General features: G+C 41.1%; 1 protein-coding gene and 1 long non-coding RNA gene across 2 annotated transcripts; one reads left to right on the forward strand and one right to left on the reverse strand.

The window, feature by feature from the left end:
- Positions 1–2430: 2430 nt before the first annotated feature.
- LOC101174125 (homeobox protein vent1) lies at positions 2431–3575 on the forward strand. Its single transcript, XM_004076866.4, has 3 exons — positions 2431–2772; positions 2862–3094; positions 3192–3575. The coding sequence occupies exons 1-3, from the start codon at positions 2511–2513 to the stop codon at positions 3429–3431; spliced, it is 735 nt and encodes a 244-aa protein (XP_004076914.1). The 5' UTR covers positions 2431–2510; the 3' UTR covers positions 3432–3575.
- A 3694-nt stretch (positions 3576–7269) lies between these two features.
- Positions 7270–8281, reverse strand: LOC110016576. Its single transcript, XR_002291907.2, has 2 exons — positions 7849–8281; positions 7270–7655 (listed from the first exon to the last, which is right to left on the reverse strand). It is a non-coding gene; the product is annotated as an uncharacterized LOC110016576 (long non-coding RNA).
- Positions 8282–19935: the final 11654 nt, after the last annotated feature.

Here is a 19935-nt window from a genome sequence, read left to right on the forward strand (position 1 = left end):
CTCTTGCCAATGTTTATTATTGTCAAACAGGGAGCTGGAGAGAGTATTGAGGGTATTTCAAACAGCAAACATGGAACTTGTTGCACATCCTCTTCAGTTGTGGTGTTAATGTGCATAAATGTGTGGTTCCTTTATATCAATGGGGGGCTGTAAGAAGATATACAGTAAGGGCAGCTTGTAGAATCTGAAATGATGATTTTAAATGATCATTTTATTTGTCAATATTTGTAAAGGATCATGGTATTTCTGTTTGATTATATAATGTTTTGTATTTTTTGACCAGATTTATTACACAGCTGGTCCTTCACACATAGAGTCTGACTGACCTGGCTTCCATCACTTCCATTTTTACATGCCCTTTCAATCAAAAGCCAAAGGGTCGTTTGTTCACATAAAGATCCCTCCTGCTATCTGGCTACATTTAGAAAGAGTGCAGTAATTGTTAAGCCATTTGAAACTAAGTTATGAATCCTACAGACTTAAAAATAATCTGCTAATTTAAGTGATGAACCAGTCATCAGTAATGGAAAAACAGGATCATTTCAGGCCAGAAAGCTGCCTGTAAGAATCCATCAATTATAGTCAAAAAGTTGTTTATTATTATTTATTCTCTGAAAAATAAAAAAGATAACGGCACATGTCGGGTATGAAATCCTATTTTTTCTCCAACAAGGTGAACACAAAAAGCTACAGGTAAAAAAACAAAAGCTTTATGGTGTTGAATGTTTTTAAAATGTCAAAAGAGCATAAGCACATTTTTACAAAATAAATAATTTAAGTAACCAGTAAAACATCTCTCAACTACCTGATCCTCCAGAAACAACTAGAGGACAGGAATATTGGTGCATTGAAAGGTTTACACGTCTCAAAAACACAAGGAGTTCTTTTCAGTGTGGCCCATGCAGGCAGCAGCTCCAACACCTTTATGCAAAACAGAAACACAAGATTTCACAGTCAACCTTTTCTTTTGCTGTCTTGCAGAGGTATTAAGAGATTGATTCACTTCAAAATGTCACAACAGTAAACTCACAGCTTCTCCTCCCAGAGGGGGCAGGCCTGAGAAAATGGGCTCAATTTGCTGGTCACACTGTTTTGTCTTGTTTTTAGGATCAGAGCACGTCTTCAAAGCTGCAGAGATAAGCGGTCCTAAAGGAGCCAGTAGACTCCTGACACCAATGGATGACTGATAGTTCTAAACAACACGGGGAGAACCGGAACCGGCCCGTTATCAGCTGTGCACCGCAATTGAACGAACGATCAGTTTAACGATAGCTTTCCTGATGCAGGTCCTAAAGGAGATCCAATCAGACATCTTAGTCTGCTGGAGATGATGCATGTGGCACCTCATCCATACATGTGGGCTTCCACTGAAGGTTATCGGCTTACAGATAAAGAAAGGCTGACAGCAACTATATTGAAAGGTGCATAGATTGGGTGATATCTTTCTTTTTACAAACAGCGTATGTTTTTGGACATGGGAGGAGGGGGGGGGGGGGTCAGGGCTCCGTCACAGCTTGTTCTAGTGCATTTGCATGTAAACAGATCCGCCATCAGCTGCAGGAGTGCCACTACTGTAAGGCCTTTCATCTCCACGCCTTGTGTTTGTGGGCTCTGGCGCCGCCGGACAGCCACGGAGTGGACCACTTCAGCACCAAACCGACCGACGAACCCGAACAGGACGAGGGGCTCCACTGAAAGCATGAAGTGAAAACTCAAAATGTTGTTTCACCGCGTAAAGGAAACATGAAAGCAGCAGAAAGAATTCAAATTTTTGGTATTTACGCACAGAAACGACTTCGTGTTCTCTACGGTTTCCTTTTCATTCTTAGATGGTGGTGGATGACAGGAACGAAGTAAATCTGGTGGTGTTATAAAAAGTATTTAAGTATGTTTTGTATGTAGGGAAAACAACTAGGTAGTAGTGGTCGCATCTGGAAAGCAAACGAGACTTACATGGTTACGGAAGCAGTGTAAAAACTTCAACTTATTCTTAAATGAAATATGAAAATAACCTAAATACTATATAACCCCCCCCCCCTCCCACTTCTCAGAAAAGTGGAATTTCCTCATAAAACAACTTTTACGGATCCTTCTGGTTAAAGCACTAAAGCTCTTTATCTGTCATCCCCGGTTTATGTCTGAATGGAAACGCGGCATAAAGACGAGACGTTTCCCCCACTAATGAACTTTCACAAAGAAAAGCCCCCCACCTTTGCATTGCATCAGCTGGTTTACCCCCCTCCTAGTTTCAGGTTTGCGGACAAATGCATGAGCTTCAGAAGGCCCCGCAGACTCGGTGGCGCCAGGTCTTCGCACATTCACAGGATATGTGAAGACTTCAGTAACGAGCCATTATCCCCTAATCATCGGGATCGATCGGGCGTTAACAGGAGCCCTGCATATGTAAATGCAGCGGGGGCCCTATAAAAGCTGGCCCTGGGCCGACAGGCGCTGCATCAGCGCGCTCTCTGAGACTTCTAGGACACAGGTCATCCAGCTGGACTGCAAAGATGGTCAAATACTTTTCAGTAGACTGGCTGGCCCAGAGCCACCACAGCCCCACGGGGACGCAGGACACGGATTCAGCGCGCACGCACAGACCTCACGTCCCCTGCATGGTGCAGCCGTTTGCGCCGGTTTATGGTAAAGGTTACCTGCAGCCAAAATCAAAGACATCAAACCCCGTACAGCACGCAGAGCAAGGAGAGTTCGAGCATCATCCGCATTCCAGCCTGTGTGCACCTTTGCGTCCAGTTAACTGCTCCTCGCCCAGTAAGTAAATTATTATTTATACATTATGATTTTGAAGCTGGTGTTTGGTTTTTGAGTTCTTTCTAACCCGTTTGTCTTCATCCCTACAGTATCAGAAAACAGTGGCTACTCTTCCGGCTACGAGAGCGAAGCCGCGTCCTCGGAGTGTCATTCGGTGGAAGACAGAAGCGGCGTGGACAAAGACGCGCCACCGCGTCGAGTGCGCACAAAGTTTACTCCAAAACAGATTCTTAAACTGGAAAAGGTCTTCAGCAAACACAAATATTTAGACGCTGGGGAAAGAGTGAAGACAGCGCAGAAGCTGAACCTCTCAGAAACGCAGGTGAGATGATCTTTCACTAAAATGTGGTGAAACAGCAGTTGTGAAACTCGTCATTCGTTGCGCAAAGTCCTGAGCGTCTGCTGCTTTTGTTTCACAGGTTCGGACTTGGTTTCAGAATAGGAGGATGAAGCTGAAACGGGAGGTTCAGGACCATTTTGCTCCCCAGATGCCGTTGTTAAACTTCCGGACCCTCCCCCAGGTTCAGTGCTACTCCGTGGACAGGCAGAGACACCAAGCGGCACCCGTTCGGGCCTTCCATGCGCCCCCACAGGTGATCCTCCAGCAGCAGATGACCAGCGGTCGCGCGCCCCTCATCCACTACCAACATTTCTTCTGAAACACAAAGTGACTTTTGTTACCCAAACACTTAAACAGGAAAGAGTGCAATCCAGAGTTGGAAGTCGAAGTTCTTTTTTATTTGATTGTGACGTTGTATATATTAAAATTATATTTATGATCAAATAAAGTTTTATCCTATGCAGCAAGCATGTTGTTTCTTTGAAAAGATTGGTACTGTGTTTTACAAATGAAATTGAACATCTAATCTGGATTGCGGGATTAGTTTCACTTGAGTAGATGATCCCGCCTTTGATCCTAATGGGAGTGGGGGGGGGGGGGGCACAGAGAGAACTGATAAAGCTTCAAACCACCTGACACGAACGTCTCCTTTTGTTGACGTGCTTGTGTATCATTGACATAAAGATTCATATCTCCAAACAGATGACACTCATTCCAAAAATGAAATCAAACTCTTGACTGAGGATCCTGCCAGCGTCATGGAGATCCTTCTTTGTCAGGACCTTCAGATGATTGTCTCTCTTCTGCACTTCAAAGGCCAACTAAACAGAGATCACGGCTCATCCTAATGAGGCCACTCAGTGATGAGTTTACACTCACCATGGGGATATGGCTCCAGAAAGTCTGGGTTTCTGTCATCTTAACTGATTTGTTCACAGAGTGAGTTTGTCGAAGTGTTTTAATAAGATTTTCAGAAAGAAATTTGATTTACAATGAGGTTTGGGCAATAACTATAAAGATTTATTGGAGAGACAGTGAATGGTTCATCCAATGATCCAAACAAGTCAAGAAAAATCGAACTGCTTTTGCCTTTTTCTGTGTTGTAGTTACAACAAACAGCTCCGTAGTTAACAAAGTGAAATAGCTCATATGCCACCCCCCGGGAGCTCACACTTTACCCTTGACTAACAGTTTAATTAAAAAAAGGTGAAAGCTGGTTTAAGTGGGTTGGGCTGATGAGGTTTTGTGGCGCGTTCAGGGACGGATGTGTTGTTCAGACATCTTTACGGCAGGCGTGCCAGGTAGCTGATACTCAGACTCGCAGGCGCCAAAGCAGCATCATGTCACAGAAGTGGGGGGAAAAAAGGTGCAGGTTAGCCTCCATTGAGCTCCATTACAGCGATCATCCCGTGAATGTCTTTCCGCTGAGCCGCCTTCATATGTAAACACAGACGTGTGTCTCATCCATACAGAAGACATTCCCGCTCAGAAACCGCAGCTTTGTTCTGCAGTGTGGAGAGAATATGGTTAAGTCCTCTGAGATGAGATTTCTAAAGGTTATTGTGGCTCAGAGTGCTGCACTTCAGTCAACAAATCCCACTAAAACTCAGGAATTCACCACGAAATCAGCCGCCAATACTCCCAGCCTGTTTAAACAGTAGCTGCTCTGATAAACGTTGTCTTGAGTGGATATCGACGCACATTTGCGCATTGATTTCGAGGTACTAGATGCATTTAGATTTTTAGGTTGTTTTATTTCTTTTTACAGGAAGTTTCGGCAGCTAAAGTTTCAAGAGACCACAAGCAGCAGCAGAGCGCGGGGACCAAGTTCACCTCCACGGAGAGCAGAAAACTGGAGAGCTCATTCACCGAGCTCTAGTACACGGCGCCACGCAGAAAAGATCAGCGGAATCTGTCCGACACTCAGATAGTTCACAGTCAGCTTGTCTGCTGTGTGGCTGGCATTTGCAGTGATGTTGTCCTATTTAACGTTTCTGCGTCAGGTCAGTCTTTTACGCACGTGCGCTCCCGCAAATCGAAACGTGAATTCAGAACAGAAAGCTGAACACGCAGCGCAGGCTTTGTAACGGTGCCAGTCTGTCTGCTGGCGTCCCTTCTGATTCAGCACCCTGTCCTGGTGGACAGCTCCCGGCCATCTGCGGCCCCCTCCCGCAGCGGCAGCCGCTCCCTCCCAGCAGCTCAGACATGATTCAAATGAGAGACAGTAAAGCGTTAGAACATATTCGCTTTAAATGATTAGGAAGCGTAAATGAATTTGATTTATATTATTTAACTGAGCAGTTTGCTAACAGGAACTGATGTGGAGATCGATCTTCCTCCATGTCTGAACTCACCCATAAACAGGATTTTTGTTACAACTGCGCGCTTGTTGAGATATTCAAAGATAGATTTATGTTAAGACTAATTCCAGAAAGTGTCTAAAGCAGAAGTTAATGCTAAATAAAATAAAAGAAATTCCATTGCTTGCCTGAAAAAATTGAGCAGAAAGTGGTGTGTGAAAGGAGAATGGGGAGGGGGGGTGTCTCTATCAGAAAGTTTATTTTGAAAATGTCATTCATGTTGCTTCAGCAACACGTTGTCTTAGCTCAGAATTTAAAGGCCTGTAAAATACTAATAAAAATAAAAGAGAGGCTGTGACTTCACCTGCATGCTGAAAGAGGGCCTGAGCCGGCCCAGATTAGCATCTTCAGAGGAACTTCAAAAGAAATGCAACAGCCAGATCACTGACATCCATCATGCTTGATTGTGTGGTGACCGAACAATTCACACTTACTTGAAACAGGCAAAGAGACGGTGCCCTGATGTCTGGCCCGAGTGCAAACGGCCTCACCTTGAAGTCATTAGTTAACAGTTGCTAAAAAGGTTTCATCAGAAGGTTCCATGCTCTGCTCACTTCCTTTGATTGGGTTTCACAATCCTGACTGTGTGTACTAAATGCAGATAATCAGATTCCAGACTCCGTCTGAAAGCCTGATTATTTTTTTGAGATTGAGAACTGAGAGGCACAGTAGTGAAGGATCTTGATCTTGGTTTGCTACACATCATACATTTATGAGGTTTCTGTCTGCAGTAATCCCTCCTGGTGCTAACAGGCGTATCAATAAATGATCCTCAATGAGGGGATCAAGAGTGGCTGAGTGAATGACAATGAGATTAAATGGATCTCTTTTAAATCAGGTGGGTTGAAGGGTCAGTAAACCTGCAGCAGGAAAACTGCATAGGCTGCTATAAAGTCAACATATGATTTTTTAAACAGTTAACGCAACAAATTAGAAGTAAAAACTCTCTTTTTAACCTAAAAATGTTCATTTAAACCCCCACTTTATGTAATTTCCAGGAATAGCTGTCTATCCAGCACAATTGCAGCCAAACTGCTATTTTCTGTGTAACAATTGTGACTATTAATTATTTAGCCACAAGTTAAGAGTGAAAACTAATTTTAACACAAAAAAAGTAGTCTACCCAGTGTTATAAACTACAGAAAAGCAGTAGATATCATTTGATTTACACCTTTGGTGAAATTCCAAAATAATTTAAAATTATTAACGCATTGGAGAAAAAAAGTTTACCAAAATAAACAGAAGAGCGAAGAAATGTAAGGAAAACGGACAAAAGATCAAATAAAGATGAAGCCTTTTGTTTGATTTGGGTTTTTACTTTAAATGAGGTTTTGGCTATAAGCCTCAGCAGAAATCAAAACTTTTATTTTCCAGCTTTATTGCTATTCAAGTTTGATTCCAAAAGAAATATTATTTAACTTTTAGTTTTAGAGGGACCGTTTAAAATTTATTTATTTAATTTGTTAAACAAAGTTACTTGGTTTAAAGTTAATGATTTTGATCTATTCTGAACTTTGTTCATTCCTCTTCAGGATGACTTAACTACTAATTTACATTTTTCACTGTTTCCAGTTTTTTCATCAGAAAAGGGCAAACATTCATTTCTGTTAACTACTGTTTTTAGATCTAATTTGATTTTTTAGGAATGATGCATTGGCTAGAGTCCTGACCATGTGTTTTATGTTATATTTATTCATCTAAGATTCAAAGTTATTAATAATAGTTTATCATTAAAGTTTATATGATGTGCAAAAAGTCTTTAAAACAATAAAAGCTTTATTCATAAAATTCAACAAGTTTTTTTATAATCAAAAACATGTTTTTATTAATGAAAAGATCAGAGAAAAAAACAAATATGACAATAATAAAACATATATGTCAGTATTTGCAATGCCTGAAGATTTAACTGATTCATTACATTAAAAATATCAAATTAATGAATCACCACAAAGGATAAATCACCTTTGAGTCTTATTCTGTACTTTCTCCTCTGTGATGTGAGCAGGACAGCGGTGCTCAGAGTCTGCAGGCGCTTTGGTCCGCTCTGTGGAAAACCTCTGCAGCCCCATTTTCCCATGCCTTATGCCTCTTTAAAGTTACATGTCAAAGAAGTATATGCATAGGAAAAAGGAACAGCGAGTGCAACGGCCGCTGCTGCCTCACTGCATGCTGGGACCTGCAGGCTGGGATTGAAAAAGAAGGATCAGAGTTCCACAAACATCTCCAATGTTTTTCTCATTTTGTAAAAAATCATGTGCATTGACTGGTTGCAATTGTAGAAACCTATCATCCGTTTATAAAACAAGTTTTGTACGTTTATACAAATGTTATTTAAACTAAAAGAACTGGTTTGCAAAAGTCACGAAGAGGACTCACCTGTCTGCGTCCAGACCCATGTCTCCTGGGAACGCCGCGCCTGCTGAGCATTTATCCCTCCAAAGAGACCTTGAAGATGTTTAGCAAAGACATAGTAGCTGTTGTCTGTGCTTACTCAGCATTTCTCCTGTTTATCCTTGGGTTTGCAGCCGTTCAGCACACCTGTGCAGGAGCTTTTGGAGAACAAGAAAAGACTCATTTTCTTTGATACAATGATGCACTAAACTGGGATTCCTTTCCAAAGTTCATGCTGTTTTACATCCAAATCCTCCTGGTCAACTTTAAAGCAGTTACAGTTATTATCTCCAATCTGACACCACGCAGACGTCAGAAGCAGCAAACCAAAGAAGGGAGAAATTCAGAACGACTTGTTCCTGCTTGTGGAAACGTTCCTTATCTGTTCAGGGTTTTTCTTTTTTTCCTTTTGCTGCCTCTCATTCTCCCAAACGAGAAGCCCCCACGCTTCAAGGTCTCCAGACAAGGACTCTGAAGCCCACACATTCACAATCTGTGTGGTGTGGAGTGGGAATGCTGAGGTGTGTCAAGGCCAGTGCAGGCAGCTGAAGATGAAACTTTGCTCTTTTCTGTGAACTCTCTGCATCTCTGAGGGCAGCAGTTGCACATCAGGGTCTGATCAAAATATCCTACCGTCATGAGAAATCCTGACTATCTGAAGTCACCTCAAACACATCACCCCATAAAACAAGGTTTGACTTCAAGAACAATCTACAAGTTGTTTTAAACACGTGATTGATTCATTTAAAGAAGATTCTTTCTATTGGAAAGGAGCAGAAGTGGAAACAGATTTAAGCAAACACAGACCATGACAGTTTCAAGTTTACTCCACTGTGGGGAAGAAAGAAGGTCTCAGATGGACATTTCAGATTCTAATCCTGGCTATTTTCTACAAGAACAGGATTTTCAAATATGCACTCAGCTCATCTAGAAAAGCAGTCATTTGAAAAAGAAAGGTTTGATGTTCTTTGATGATGTTCATACCAAGTTAGAGATAGGCCACAGTATGGATCCCGGCTAAAAGGACCATCCAGAATAACATAGCTTGACTTAATTCTTTATATCAGGGCCAGAGTATTGATCAGATTGGTGTGGTTTTGTCCTTCTTAAGAATCCACCTTAAGAGTGCAGTTCCTCACAAATTCCACGTCTGGGGAGCCGCAGCTCTGGTTCGATTCTCATGGTTCTCTGGTTTACAAACTGTAAGGTTGTCATTTATATGAACTATGGGGGCAACCAAGGGCCATTTCTGGATTACATGACATTTGCAAATAAAATTAGGTGAAAGCACATCAGTTTCCCAAAAAAACACTAGATGCTTCCTGACAGAAAGACCTCCTTTCAGTCCAATGTAAAAGCATCCAGCTTTAGAACACAAATAATTACAAACACAGCCTTGTTTAAAACCTGTTTTCCCACCTTTCTGGTTGGATCCATCATTTGTTACTTTTATTATTGGTGATTTTGAGTCATTGTTTAAAAAAAACACATTTGCTTGATCAGTTGAAATTGGAATTTTGAATTACAACTGTACTAATAGGGGGTCGGTGTCATCAACATGATGTGATCCAACCACATCAAATGTACAACTGATATGATTGACAAATGGACAAATATCCCATTATTCAGAAATCTGACATTATTTATGGAGTATGCTTAACACAAAACTTAAAAAAAGAAAAACCTCATAAAAAAGCAAGGAAGTGAACTGTTCTGACACTTCTTTTTCTCAGGAGAACTGGCTTATAAGTGCGAACACTGTAACATGTGGTGTTTCTAATTCACTTCTGTTTTCCTGCAGAGTGCTTCATTTGACAGGAGCAAATTTGCAGAGTTCAGCACAAGCGTTTACGTCTTCAGTAAAGCAAAAAAAAAAAAGGGAGAAACGCTGTTTTTCCATCTGAGCGCAGCTGCTGCCATGGAGCAGGAGTGAGTTCAGTCTGCAGAATGCGCCTCAGCCATCAGTGAACACCTGTAGTCATCTTTGGGCTCATCTGTCACTCCGTCATGTTCAGTAGCAGCTAACAGGGTAGATGCACTCCACAGGCAAAATAGTAGACTCCAATTAAACTCTGCTCTGCCGGCTTTTTGTTTGAAGTGATATTCTCAGTTCTCCAGACAGAATGTAATAAAAGCCAGACTGTGGGGGTGTTTCTTTGTTTGCCCAGCATCAGTAAAAAACTTTAATATTTAGATGTAATTGTCTTTGGCAAATATGTTCGTAATTCTTTAATAAATGAGGTTTATTTTATAAGATGATTCAAATGTCTGAATATTCTGTGAAATCCCCAAAAATACCTGATGTTGACACGCATTCATGTTGGTTCATCTTTCATTTTCAAAACAAAAACTCAAGCATTCTACAATTAATAAAAATTATATATTTTCTTCATAAATGTGATGGAATCACATTAAGAATTTGATTGGATCTGTCTACGTTGGAACTGAACTGAAGTTTCATGTAAAACTGTTATTATCTTTAATATTTTATCATTTAAATGTGATTTTGACTAAATTTAACCCTTGTGCTATCCTAGGCACGCAGATCCCACTAGACAGTGCTCTGAACCTTTTTTATTCAATGATTCTTGATCTTCACTGATGTCCATGGATTACATGAAATCCTCTTAATAAAATGGTCCTCTGTAAAATTATAATTTATTCATTTTAAGTAATAAAGTTTAGTCACAGAGGCAAAGACACCTTGAAACCAGGTTTTCAGTGCAGTGTTTCCTCGTTTATTGAGGTCAACAGCCAATTAGGACGCAGAACAAAAAAAACAAAAAGTGTCTGCAGGGTGCACTCTTATGTTATTCCTATAAAGATGGACCTTTTCATATTGTTTTATTGTTTTATTTTATTTTTTTTATTCCTCATGTGACCCCTGGTGGTTACTCAATGAACTGCATCTGACTTCGGTGAATTTCTTTTCAAACAAGCTTCAACCTGGAAGTCAAAGAAAGGTTTTAGTTTCCCTCTGAGATGTGGGTGGGGGCATCAATCTGGCCATGTTTGAAAAAATGTTGATATTCTGATGGATTTTGATGGAAGTGGGAACGTCAGTGTCAAAGCCTGCAAATATGTACGATCATACGAACCATAAAGTGTTCTATATATTGCTGTGGAGACTGAACGCCTTTAACAACCTTGGGAACTCTGCCAGTCGAAGGCCACATAGAAACAAATATCTATGCTATTGTTCAAACATTCTTCTGGGTCTGAATAGTTTGCTGCTCTGGAACGGGCCTGGATGACCATGTCGGTCTCTTCTCCGTGTAGTTAGTGAATTTCAACTTCCTCTCTGCGTTTCTCTGTTGTGATGCTGGGGGTGCAGCTCGACAGATGGAGACAGGGAGGGAGCCCCCTAAGCCCCTGCAGTAGGGGGTTATCTGCATCAGGCAGAGGGGCTGACAGAATAAGGCCATGCGATGCTGAGACAAGCTCCTCAGCCGGGTCCAGGAGGAATTGGGCCAGCCTGATGCCACCTGGTTCCCGATGGGATGCTCCAGAGTTCGAGCATTCCCAGGTTAAAAGTTCCCTGCTGTAGTGTCATTGTGACTCTTTTCATCTATTATGTAGCTGTGTCTATTTCTGAAAGCAGGAGGGACGCAGGGAGGAGGAAATGAGTAATCAAGCTGGATAAGATAATCTTCACAGGAAATATTCTTGAGTTCTAAATTCAGCTGAATGCTCCTTTCATAATTCAGGTAGCAGGGCCAAGACAGTCAGTTATTTTAATGTGAGAGGATGTTTCTAAAGGCTGCAGTTAAGGAAAAACACAGCCTGAGCTTTTTTGTGACTCCAATTTGTGAGCTCATACCATAGTTTTTGGCATTTTCCAGATTTCAGAGATTGTACAGGGGTAGAGCCCATGACAAACGGACCATTACCTTTCACATCAGAGCCACTAGAAGCACACATTTCCCATACTTAGACCTGTAGATGTGACTCATACGTTTTGTGTTCTCTGAGCCTCAGGGCTGCTCAATCAGAAGACAACTGCTGCTGTCTGTTGTCGTCAAAAGACATTTCAATTTGGAGGCTCTCCCTGGAGTCAAGGCAAATTACCACTTCAAAAAGCCCAGGTTGTTCCCGGCAGGGTCGACCAGGCATGCTCTCTGCCCCTCCCTCTGTCTCTCACCCAGATGCTTAGCAATGCTGATGAGGGCTCGGCCTCCCCGGGAGCCCGCCTGCCCTCTCCATACTAACAAATCTGCAGGAAAAAGGGGAAAAGTTCCTCTTTATTTTTATAAGTGTGTTCAAGTGCTTTCTATCAGACCCAAGAACTGAAGGGAGAAGGCAGAGTTCACCCGGACAGGCTATCAGTCCACTGATGGGGTGCAAACTACACACCCAACGTTAACCGCTTCATGCCTGTCCTTATTTCCAATTTTATATAAAAAATATTCTTAAATGTCTTTCCATTCAGGGTGATGGTAAATGGTATGTAAAAATGACATCTGTATGTATGCAATAATTTAATGGTATGTTACAAATTTACGACGTATGGAAAGAAGGGGTTTAGTATGATTTGGCCTGTAGAACAAAGTCAGAGCACGCAGAGGAAACGCACACGTGTATGAGGACAACACGCAACACTCCCACAGCTGGGATTTGAACCTTCAATATACAGTATATATAATGTTTGTCTTATTTAAGTATACACACGTATACACCTGAGCCACATACTGCATCATTTAAGGACAATAATAAAACCATAGCCTTGTGTTTAACTCCAGCAGGTGATCTAAGAACGACCGTGGTAGAACCATGAGCCAAAGATGGAGCTTTGTCAACGCAGTGAGGTGACTGATCTGAGTTAAGACAGATTTGAGGAGTGCGTCTGCTGTTCTGTTTTGTAGGTTTTTGTTCTGCTGGCTGAATGACTGATGCCTTTTACACACAGCTTTCCTTGTTTATCACAGGGAGAGCAAGAAGCCACACAGTAAGTTAAGCAGACATTACAGGGCCTGGCGGGAAGCTGACAGGGAATGAAAGCAAACTGTTGTCTGAGCTGACTGACCCTCTGGAGTCACAACATGTCAACACCACTTTGGCGTGACAACGTTCTGCTGAAAGGCTCCGCTTTGCAGAATCACTGCTAATCCAGAATTTAACAGTCAATCAAAGATTAAAGGTCTGTTGGATGAAAAAATAAACTTTTATGTATCATTAAACAGAAAACAGCGTGCTTTCCTTAAAGTAATGAATGTCACGTCACAAACGCTCCTGCGTGAGAGGGCTGAGGTGGAACACTGTCATGCTTCAGTCTTTTCTGCTGCTGTTACTGTAAAGAAGAAATCAGGTACTGAAAGAAAAACATCCGACTGATAGGTGAAACATGAGTCCCTGCTGTTTTCAGCCCCTGTTTATCCTTAGAATCAGCAGTAAGGGGGGGTTTGCTGTTGTTTTATGAGGATGCTGGTGTCAGGTGAAGGGGGGGGCAAAAGCGTTCAGCAAAAGTTGGAGAAGCGTGAGCTGAAGCTCTTGGCCTTGTCACCAAGAAGCCAGTTATGGTTGAAGACCAGGAAAAACTGGGGGATGCAGGTGGAGACAGGATTCTAGTGAGGAATAACAGCTGCTTACAAGTTTTAAAGGACACAACGACGTCTCCAAAAAACATTTGTCTCTTGCAATGCTAAAAGACTTGTGTTATTTCTTCCACCCAATTGGGTTATTCTTGTTGGCATTTATTATTGGGTTACTTTTTGGAGCACTACTGATTTTTTGGGTCATGGTGGTTCCATTTGAACCCTTTTTTCCTGAGTTTTTTTTCCTACTGAGTTCAAAGTAGCCAGAAATCGTCTTAGTGCCAGTTTGGTTACAAACAAGCTAACTTGAATTATTTTTAACCATGGAGATTTTAGCGTGTGGAGAGTCTACAAACATACAGAAATGGTTCATAGAAATGAGATGGAAAGAGACTGCTACTTCAGCTGGGGTAGATTTTGGGGGAAAATGCTTCTCTAAATAGGTGCACGTTGGTGTAGTGGTTAGCACGTTGACCTCACAGTGAGCCTTGGTTCTTTTCCCAGTTGGACCTCGCTGTGGGGCGTTTGCATGTCTTACTTGTGGTTTTCTCCAGTCTCCTCCCACAGTCCAAAAACTTGCCTGTTAATCAAATCATTTGAATACATTTAATTTGCATAACTTGTACGTTTAACCCGGTGTTGTTTGGTGTTTGTTAAATATCTTAGGTCTTTCATCAACTTGACGCAGATTGCCATTGAAAAACTGTCTTCATATTTCATTTTAAGAGCCAGAACTCTGGATTTCTCAAAACCCACACATGGTAAATTAAAATTATCTCAGTAAATTCCCACACATGCCTGCAGACTTGAGACAAAACTTCTAGTCATTCTCTGTGTTTATTTTATGGTTTCAAAGTTCGTGTCATTCGTTGACTTTAGGTTGTTTTTTAACTCAAATGCTGAGGGAGATTACAACTATTTAACTTCACTTTTACATAAAATATTTGATACAATCTTTAGTTGTTGTTTTGGTTGTAACTGAGAGACTTTATTGTCCATGGGAAAAAGTCAAAATCACAATGTGGGTTGATTGGCTAAACTGATAATGTTTATGTTTGAGCCTCCATACTGCACTGGCGAGGACAGTTTGATGGTGGAGCTCGCTCAAAATGAGCACTTTTAGCCAAAGTTGGGGCAAAGCTGCAGTGATTGGACACAGGCTGTGTCCAGAAAACGTGCAAAAATTGGTGCAATGGCAACATCAAGAAATCCTGGAGGGACTGTCACTCTCTTTGTTGCACTATGGATGAACACCCTCTTCTGCAGGTGTTTGAAATATCATCACATAAGATACTTTTTGGTGGATAGGCTCCAGTAACCGCTGGAACCTTTCACAGGACTCAGTGGGGAAAGATGATGGGTGGATGCTTGAAGAGGCACAAAAAACTTTCCATTTCCAAACCTTGATTGGAATCACAAAAAATGAACAGACATTGTGCATTAAAGATCATTTAATTGGTAATAAAATGCTATACTAATTACTGATCAGTATGCTGCCTCTAATTAGCATGATGGAAGGTGATGAAAATATTTTAAACACATTTTATTTACAAATGGAAATTCATATAAACGTGAAGGAAACCGAGTTCTGCTTAGAAACTCAGTAAAGGCAATCACATGACCCAGAAATGTGTATTGGATTTGTTTTAATGGAAAGATGCACATCTACATTTGTGTGGCTATAGAACATACATGTTCACTACCAATACTGATCCAGTAGATGTGGAGAAAACTGCAGAGCAGCACAGTTGGATGCTCATGATCTTTAGCCTCAGGCAGCGCTGCATGAGAAACACTGCCAATGTGTTCAGTACATCCTCACAATATACCTTTACAGTACAGCCATCTGATATGCTATTAGCTGTAAATCAACACTGAATCTTCTGGGCACGAGCCTCTGTTGGACAGACAAAAAAAAGAAAACCAGTCAGTGATGGAAGGAGCACACATCATGGTCCATGACATACATCAGTCGTTCCAAACCCTTTTTAGACCACAGACCACTTTAGTGTCAGACAAGGTTTTCACAGACCAGCAGACTGAGAAGATGGCCTCTAATTATTTTAGCTTCCTTTATAAAAATCTATTTTCCTAATAAAACGGTCATAAATGAAATCTATTTTAAGGAACATGCTAAGTAAGGCCGTCCTTAAGCAAAAGATCTGACAAGCACATGTATAAGAAGATAAAATCTTGCTCAAAAACTAAAAGAAAATGTTGAATATCTGCTTTTATTTGGAAGCAGACTGTAACTTTTTGAGGGAAAGTTGAGCTAATTAATTGTGGACTACATTCCTTTCATTGGAAGAAGAAATAAGACTTTTTGTTGTTGTTGTTACTTTGGTCTGGAAGTTCCTTTGAGCTGAAGAGAAAATGCTCCAGAGTGACAGAGCTGGTCTGTGTCAAAAATACAGAAAATCAATCAACAGCAGTGTTTTTCACAAGCAAACAGAAATGTAATGTTTAAAAGGTCTATGTCGTGTTTTTCTTACGCCTTTCAGAGTAAACGATATCACATATATGATAATATGTCACCTTTGGCACACTAAAGAACAATGTTATAAATGAAATACGAGTTATTTTCGCAGCCAATTTTCCTACCCGGAAGTAAGACGACTCGATCTCTTAGGCTCCGCCTTTCACTCCTTGTGGGTGCCGCCCATTTCATGACGTCACCTTAGAGTCGATCTCGTGTTTCTCCCATGAAAACTAACTACATCCAAACTTTTGCAAAATTTGGATGTGCATGTTGTGAGGCCTTACATAAGCATGTAGCCGCTCACCGCCAGCTCTGGGGAGAAGGTGGGCGTGTGTGTTAGCCTGGAGGCGGTGCTGTCAGTGCAGACTCTTCCTGAAAGGGGCTGTCCTCACTTTATGATGTCACAATGTGAGGACCCACTCAATATCGTGGGTTGGGACAGCCTGGTGGTCAGACAGCAGGTTTTTAGAGGAATACTCAGAAATGCATGAACATATCAAAATACCGCTTTGGGGTTTCTTTTTTGAGGAATGAACATTACAACAGACTTAAAAGCTCAAAACATTGATTCAGCGTGATATTGGCCCTTTGACTGCGGCTGAATTTGTCAGGTATGTTTACTTTTAAAAAAAACTTTACAAACACATACCAAGCTCTATAGAAAAAAGTTTGTGCTCAATCTGTTTTTTTTTGAATGGTTTGAAGAGTCTCAGTTTTCAAAAAGTCAGACTAATCATGGAAATGTGCTTAAAAGGTGTCTTGTGTCAGTCAGCAGTGCTTTCATTACATGTGAGCAGCTGTTAATTTTTTTTTGTCCGTTTTTTTTACCCTTGTGCTATCCTAGGCACTTTAACATTGGGAGTTGGGTCATCTAGACCCACCAGACAGTGCTCTGAACCTTTTTTCTTCAATGATTTGTGATCTTCACTGGTGTCCATGGATTACATGAAATCTTTCCACCTTTATCCACCTTTGTCATGGTAGGGAGAACACGTCAATGTAACAATGGAAGGGGGGGTCATAGGATAGCACAAGGGTTACACGCTTTTAAATAAAATGCTTTTATTAAAAATGCAACAGAAATTTTCCAATGTGAGGCAAATGTACAGATATAGTATAATGTCTCCACACGTAACACTGGACAAAAACCAAAATTATTAGGAAGAAGTTGTTAAGAGGTATACTTCAACACGAGTGAGCACATCTGTCTGGTTTTTGTGAACTGGCACGCGGGGTCACCAGGCTGTTTGTTTTCCAACGTTGTGCTGTTTTGTCTTTGTCCATGAAGGTCTCACCCTGACGGAGACGAGATCTTTCTCTGCACAGATGGACTGATGATCTGAGCATGGGAAAGCAGGGTCGTGGCCTTGTATGGTGGAGTCTCTTACCTCCTAACCTCTGCTCCTCCTCTCAGCTCCTTCTTTCCCCCTGGTGTTGTGATAAGAAATGCCTGAAAGACCTTCCCTTCCACTGGTGCTGGGAACGCAGAGATAAGGCGGGTGCTGTGGCGGCTTGCGGGCCTTCTCCAAGGAACAGGGAGTTCACAGAATCTACTGATAATGTTGTAAACCAAGGCTGAAGGTTACAGCTTATGTATTTGTAAAAATGGAATTGTTATTTTTGTGTTCATCCAAGCTTGCAGCATAAACACAGCATGTTAGTCATTTAGTGTGAAGCTGAATAAAATCAAGCATCTTTTGAAAGTGTGTGCATCAGAGTAACGGATGGATGCTTGAATTTGATTAAATGGATCCAAACAGGTCAGGGTGACCCTGGTTGGAGCAAACTGACTCAACCTTGATTTACTTTTTAGCCGTTTTTTCAACTGTTTTTTTGTTTAATAAAAGTCTTCTGGGGAGGTACGTTTTACTTTCAATATACTTTCTCAACTCATAAGAGGAGTAAAAGAAATGACTCAACCAGAACAATTCATGACATTTTTCTAACAATCATTTTATCTTTATTTGTAAAGAAAGTTGCTGGATCTGACAGCCTGTAATAGTTATTTTTTATTCCTCTTTGAGACCTGAAACTTGCATTATTTTTTTAAAACATCACAGAGACTTGACGTTTTCTTTTTATTCAGGGTTATCTGACACTTAGATTTCTTTTTTGCCTTAAAAACTAATTTCAGTTTTTGGATTTTTAACAAAAACATTTTAATGAAGCCATTTGGTTTAGATTCTGAACAGCTTAGAATATTTAATCATAAACAAATATGATGTGATGGGACATTGTGCATTTTCACCCCGTCTCAGAGCAGTGTGTGTACAGCTTTGTTCCACTTCTCTTTGCTGTTTTGTGAGGCTGTGTTAAGGGGAGGGTAATGAGCTGTCAATCAAAGGCCTGGGTCTGATCCATGCTTAGTTTCCACAGAGGACAAACCTGCTTCCCCACTGGAAGTGGAGTGGTGACGGCAGCTGATTCTAGCAGAAAAAAGAAACACATTTGCATCCCAGCAGCTTTTTTCTCCCTGGAGTTGCCATCACCTCTTCAGTTTGACAGAAAATGTGATTATCCCCCTTCATGTGGTTTATGTGGAGGAAAGGTGTGAGTGCGGCGGAGGAGCTGCTTGTGGTCGTCTCTGCGCTCCTCTCTCAGCTGGATGAGCGTCGCACATGCCTGACACTTTCTCTCATTACTACATACACGACTCCATGCTGGAGCTGGCGCTGTCACACATGCGTTTCGAACAGAGAGCCTCGTGCACGCCCACACACACAGGTGAGGCCAGATGTGATATATTTATCAGCTTATCACCACCATACAAAGGAGGTGTTAGATTGTGGTCTAGAGTGGAGAAACTCAGGCTTCAGGAGCCTCTTTCCTGCTAATAGCGGTCCAGACTGTGTGAAATATTGATCTGCTGAAGACAGGTGTGAAGAGGGTGTTTGCTTTCCAAGTGCAGCGCCTAAACAGCTGCCTTGAAGAGAAAAGGAGGATGAACAGTGATGTTCACCAACAGAAATGACGCGATTGTTCAGTTATAAGACATAAAATTGGACTACCATGTCCTGAAGCACTAAAGTTTCACTTCCATGAATCAAAACTCTTTCTTTGTAGATGTGTTGTCTCCTCCTCCACCTGTAGTCTTTTATGATAAGTTTTACCTGTTTTAAAAATCTAGTGAAAATGAAATTTGTTGAAAAAGTTGAATTTTATTTATTCAAATACCAGTGTTGATAAAATTACAATTGCCGTATAACTTAGCAGTCATTTAGTCTTTTTGTTTTGGACTCTAGTTTTTAGCTGGTTTTACTTTTTACATGAATAAGTAGCTGTATTTCCATTACACACACAGTCAAAACTTTATTAAAATTCTAGAAATGTTGAAAAAAAAACACAATTTCCAAATTACACTGTTTCCAGTAAATCATAATTGTGCAAATGAAACACAAACCAACTCAAACGATAATTCATTCAGAAACACGGTGATGGAAGTGACCAATACTTTGATTGACAGCAGATACATTCACATAACATCGTCTATCAAAGGAGACGTCGGCGTCTTCTCCAGGCTGTGGAGCGGCGAGCTCTGTACACGTGGGAGGGGCTACGGAGGAAGCCGTTTTGGGAAAAGGTGGTTGGTGATTTTCCAGAGGAGCTGTGGATCCAACAATTCCACATGACACGCTCAACTTCAGAAGAGCTGTGTGCCGCTGTGGGACCTCTGGTGGCGCCCGCTGAGCAGCGCCCATCACCGCCAGATCCTACCAAGAAGACTGCTGTCCGTGCTTCATGGTTGTTCTGCTTGATTCATTTAATTTGTAAAAAGTGTTTCCATTGCAGTTTTGAGAAATATGTATTTTTTGATATGCTTCAAAAACACTTCCTTCAAGCACAAAAACTTTTTTTTTTCATAAATGTGAGTTTTTTCAAAATTGACATGTTTCCATTAGGCAAATTTATTATTACAAATCCAATGCACAATTTGATTGACAAAGGAAACAGCTATCAACAGACACCCTTTTGTTTAGCTACTCAGTTCTTTCCACGTGAACAAACATCCCACTCTTTGTTACTGTCTGTTTTCAGTCAAGGCTGAAATAACTGTCTGTGTTT

Source organism: Oryzias latipes, chromosome 15 (assembly GCF_002234675.1).
Source record: "Oryzias latipes chromosome 15, ASM223467v1".
NCBI lineage: Eukaryota > Metazoa > Chordata > Actinopteri > Beloniformes > Adrianichthyidae > Oryzias > Oryzias latipes.

What these genes read in the sequence shown, in the direction of transcription:
- LOC101174125 (XM_004076866.4), top strand. Translation starts at nt 2,511, where the DNA reads ATGGTCAAATACTTTTCAGTAGACTGGCTGGCCCAGAGCCACCACAGC. An exon ending in AGTTAACTGCTCCTCGCCCA is followed by an intron (nt 2,773 to 2,861) that starts GTAAGTAAATTA and finishes TCATCCCTACAG; the next exon opens with TATCAGAAAACAGTGGCTAC. An exon ending in TGAACCTCTCAGAAACGCAG is followed by an intron (nt 3,095 to 3,191) that starts GTGAGATGATCT and finishes TTTGTTTCACAG; the next exon opens with GTTCGGACTTGGTTTCAGAA.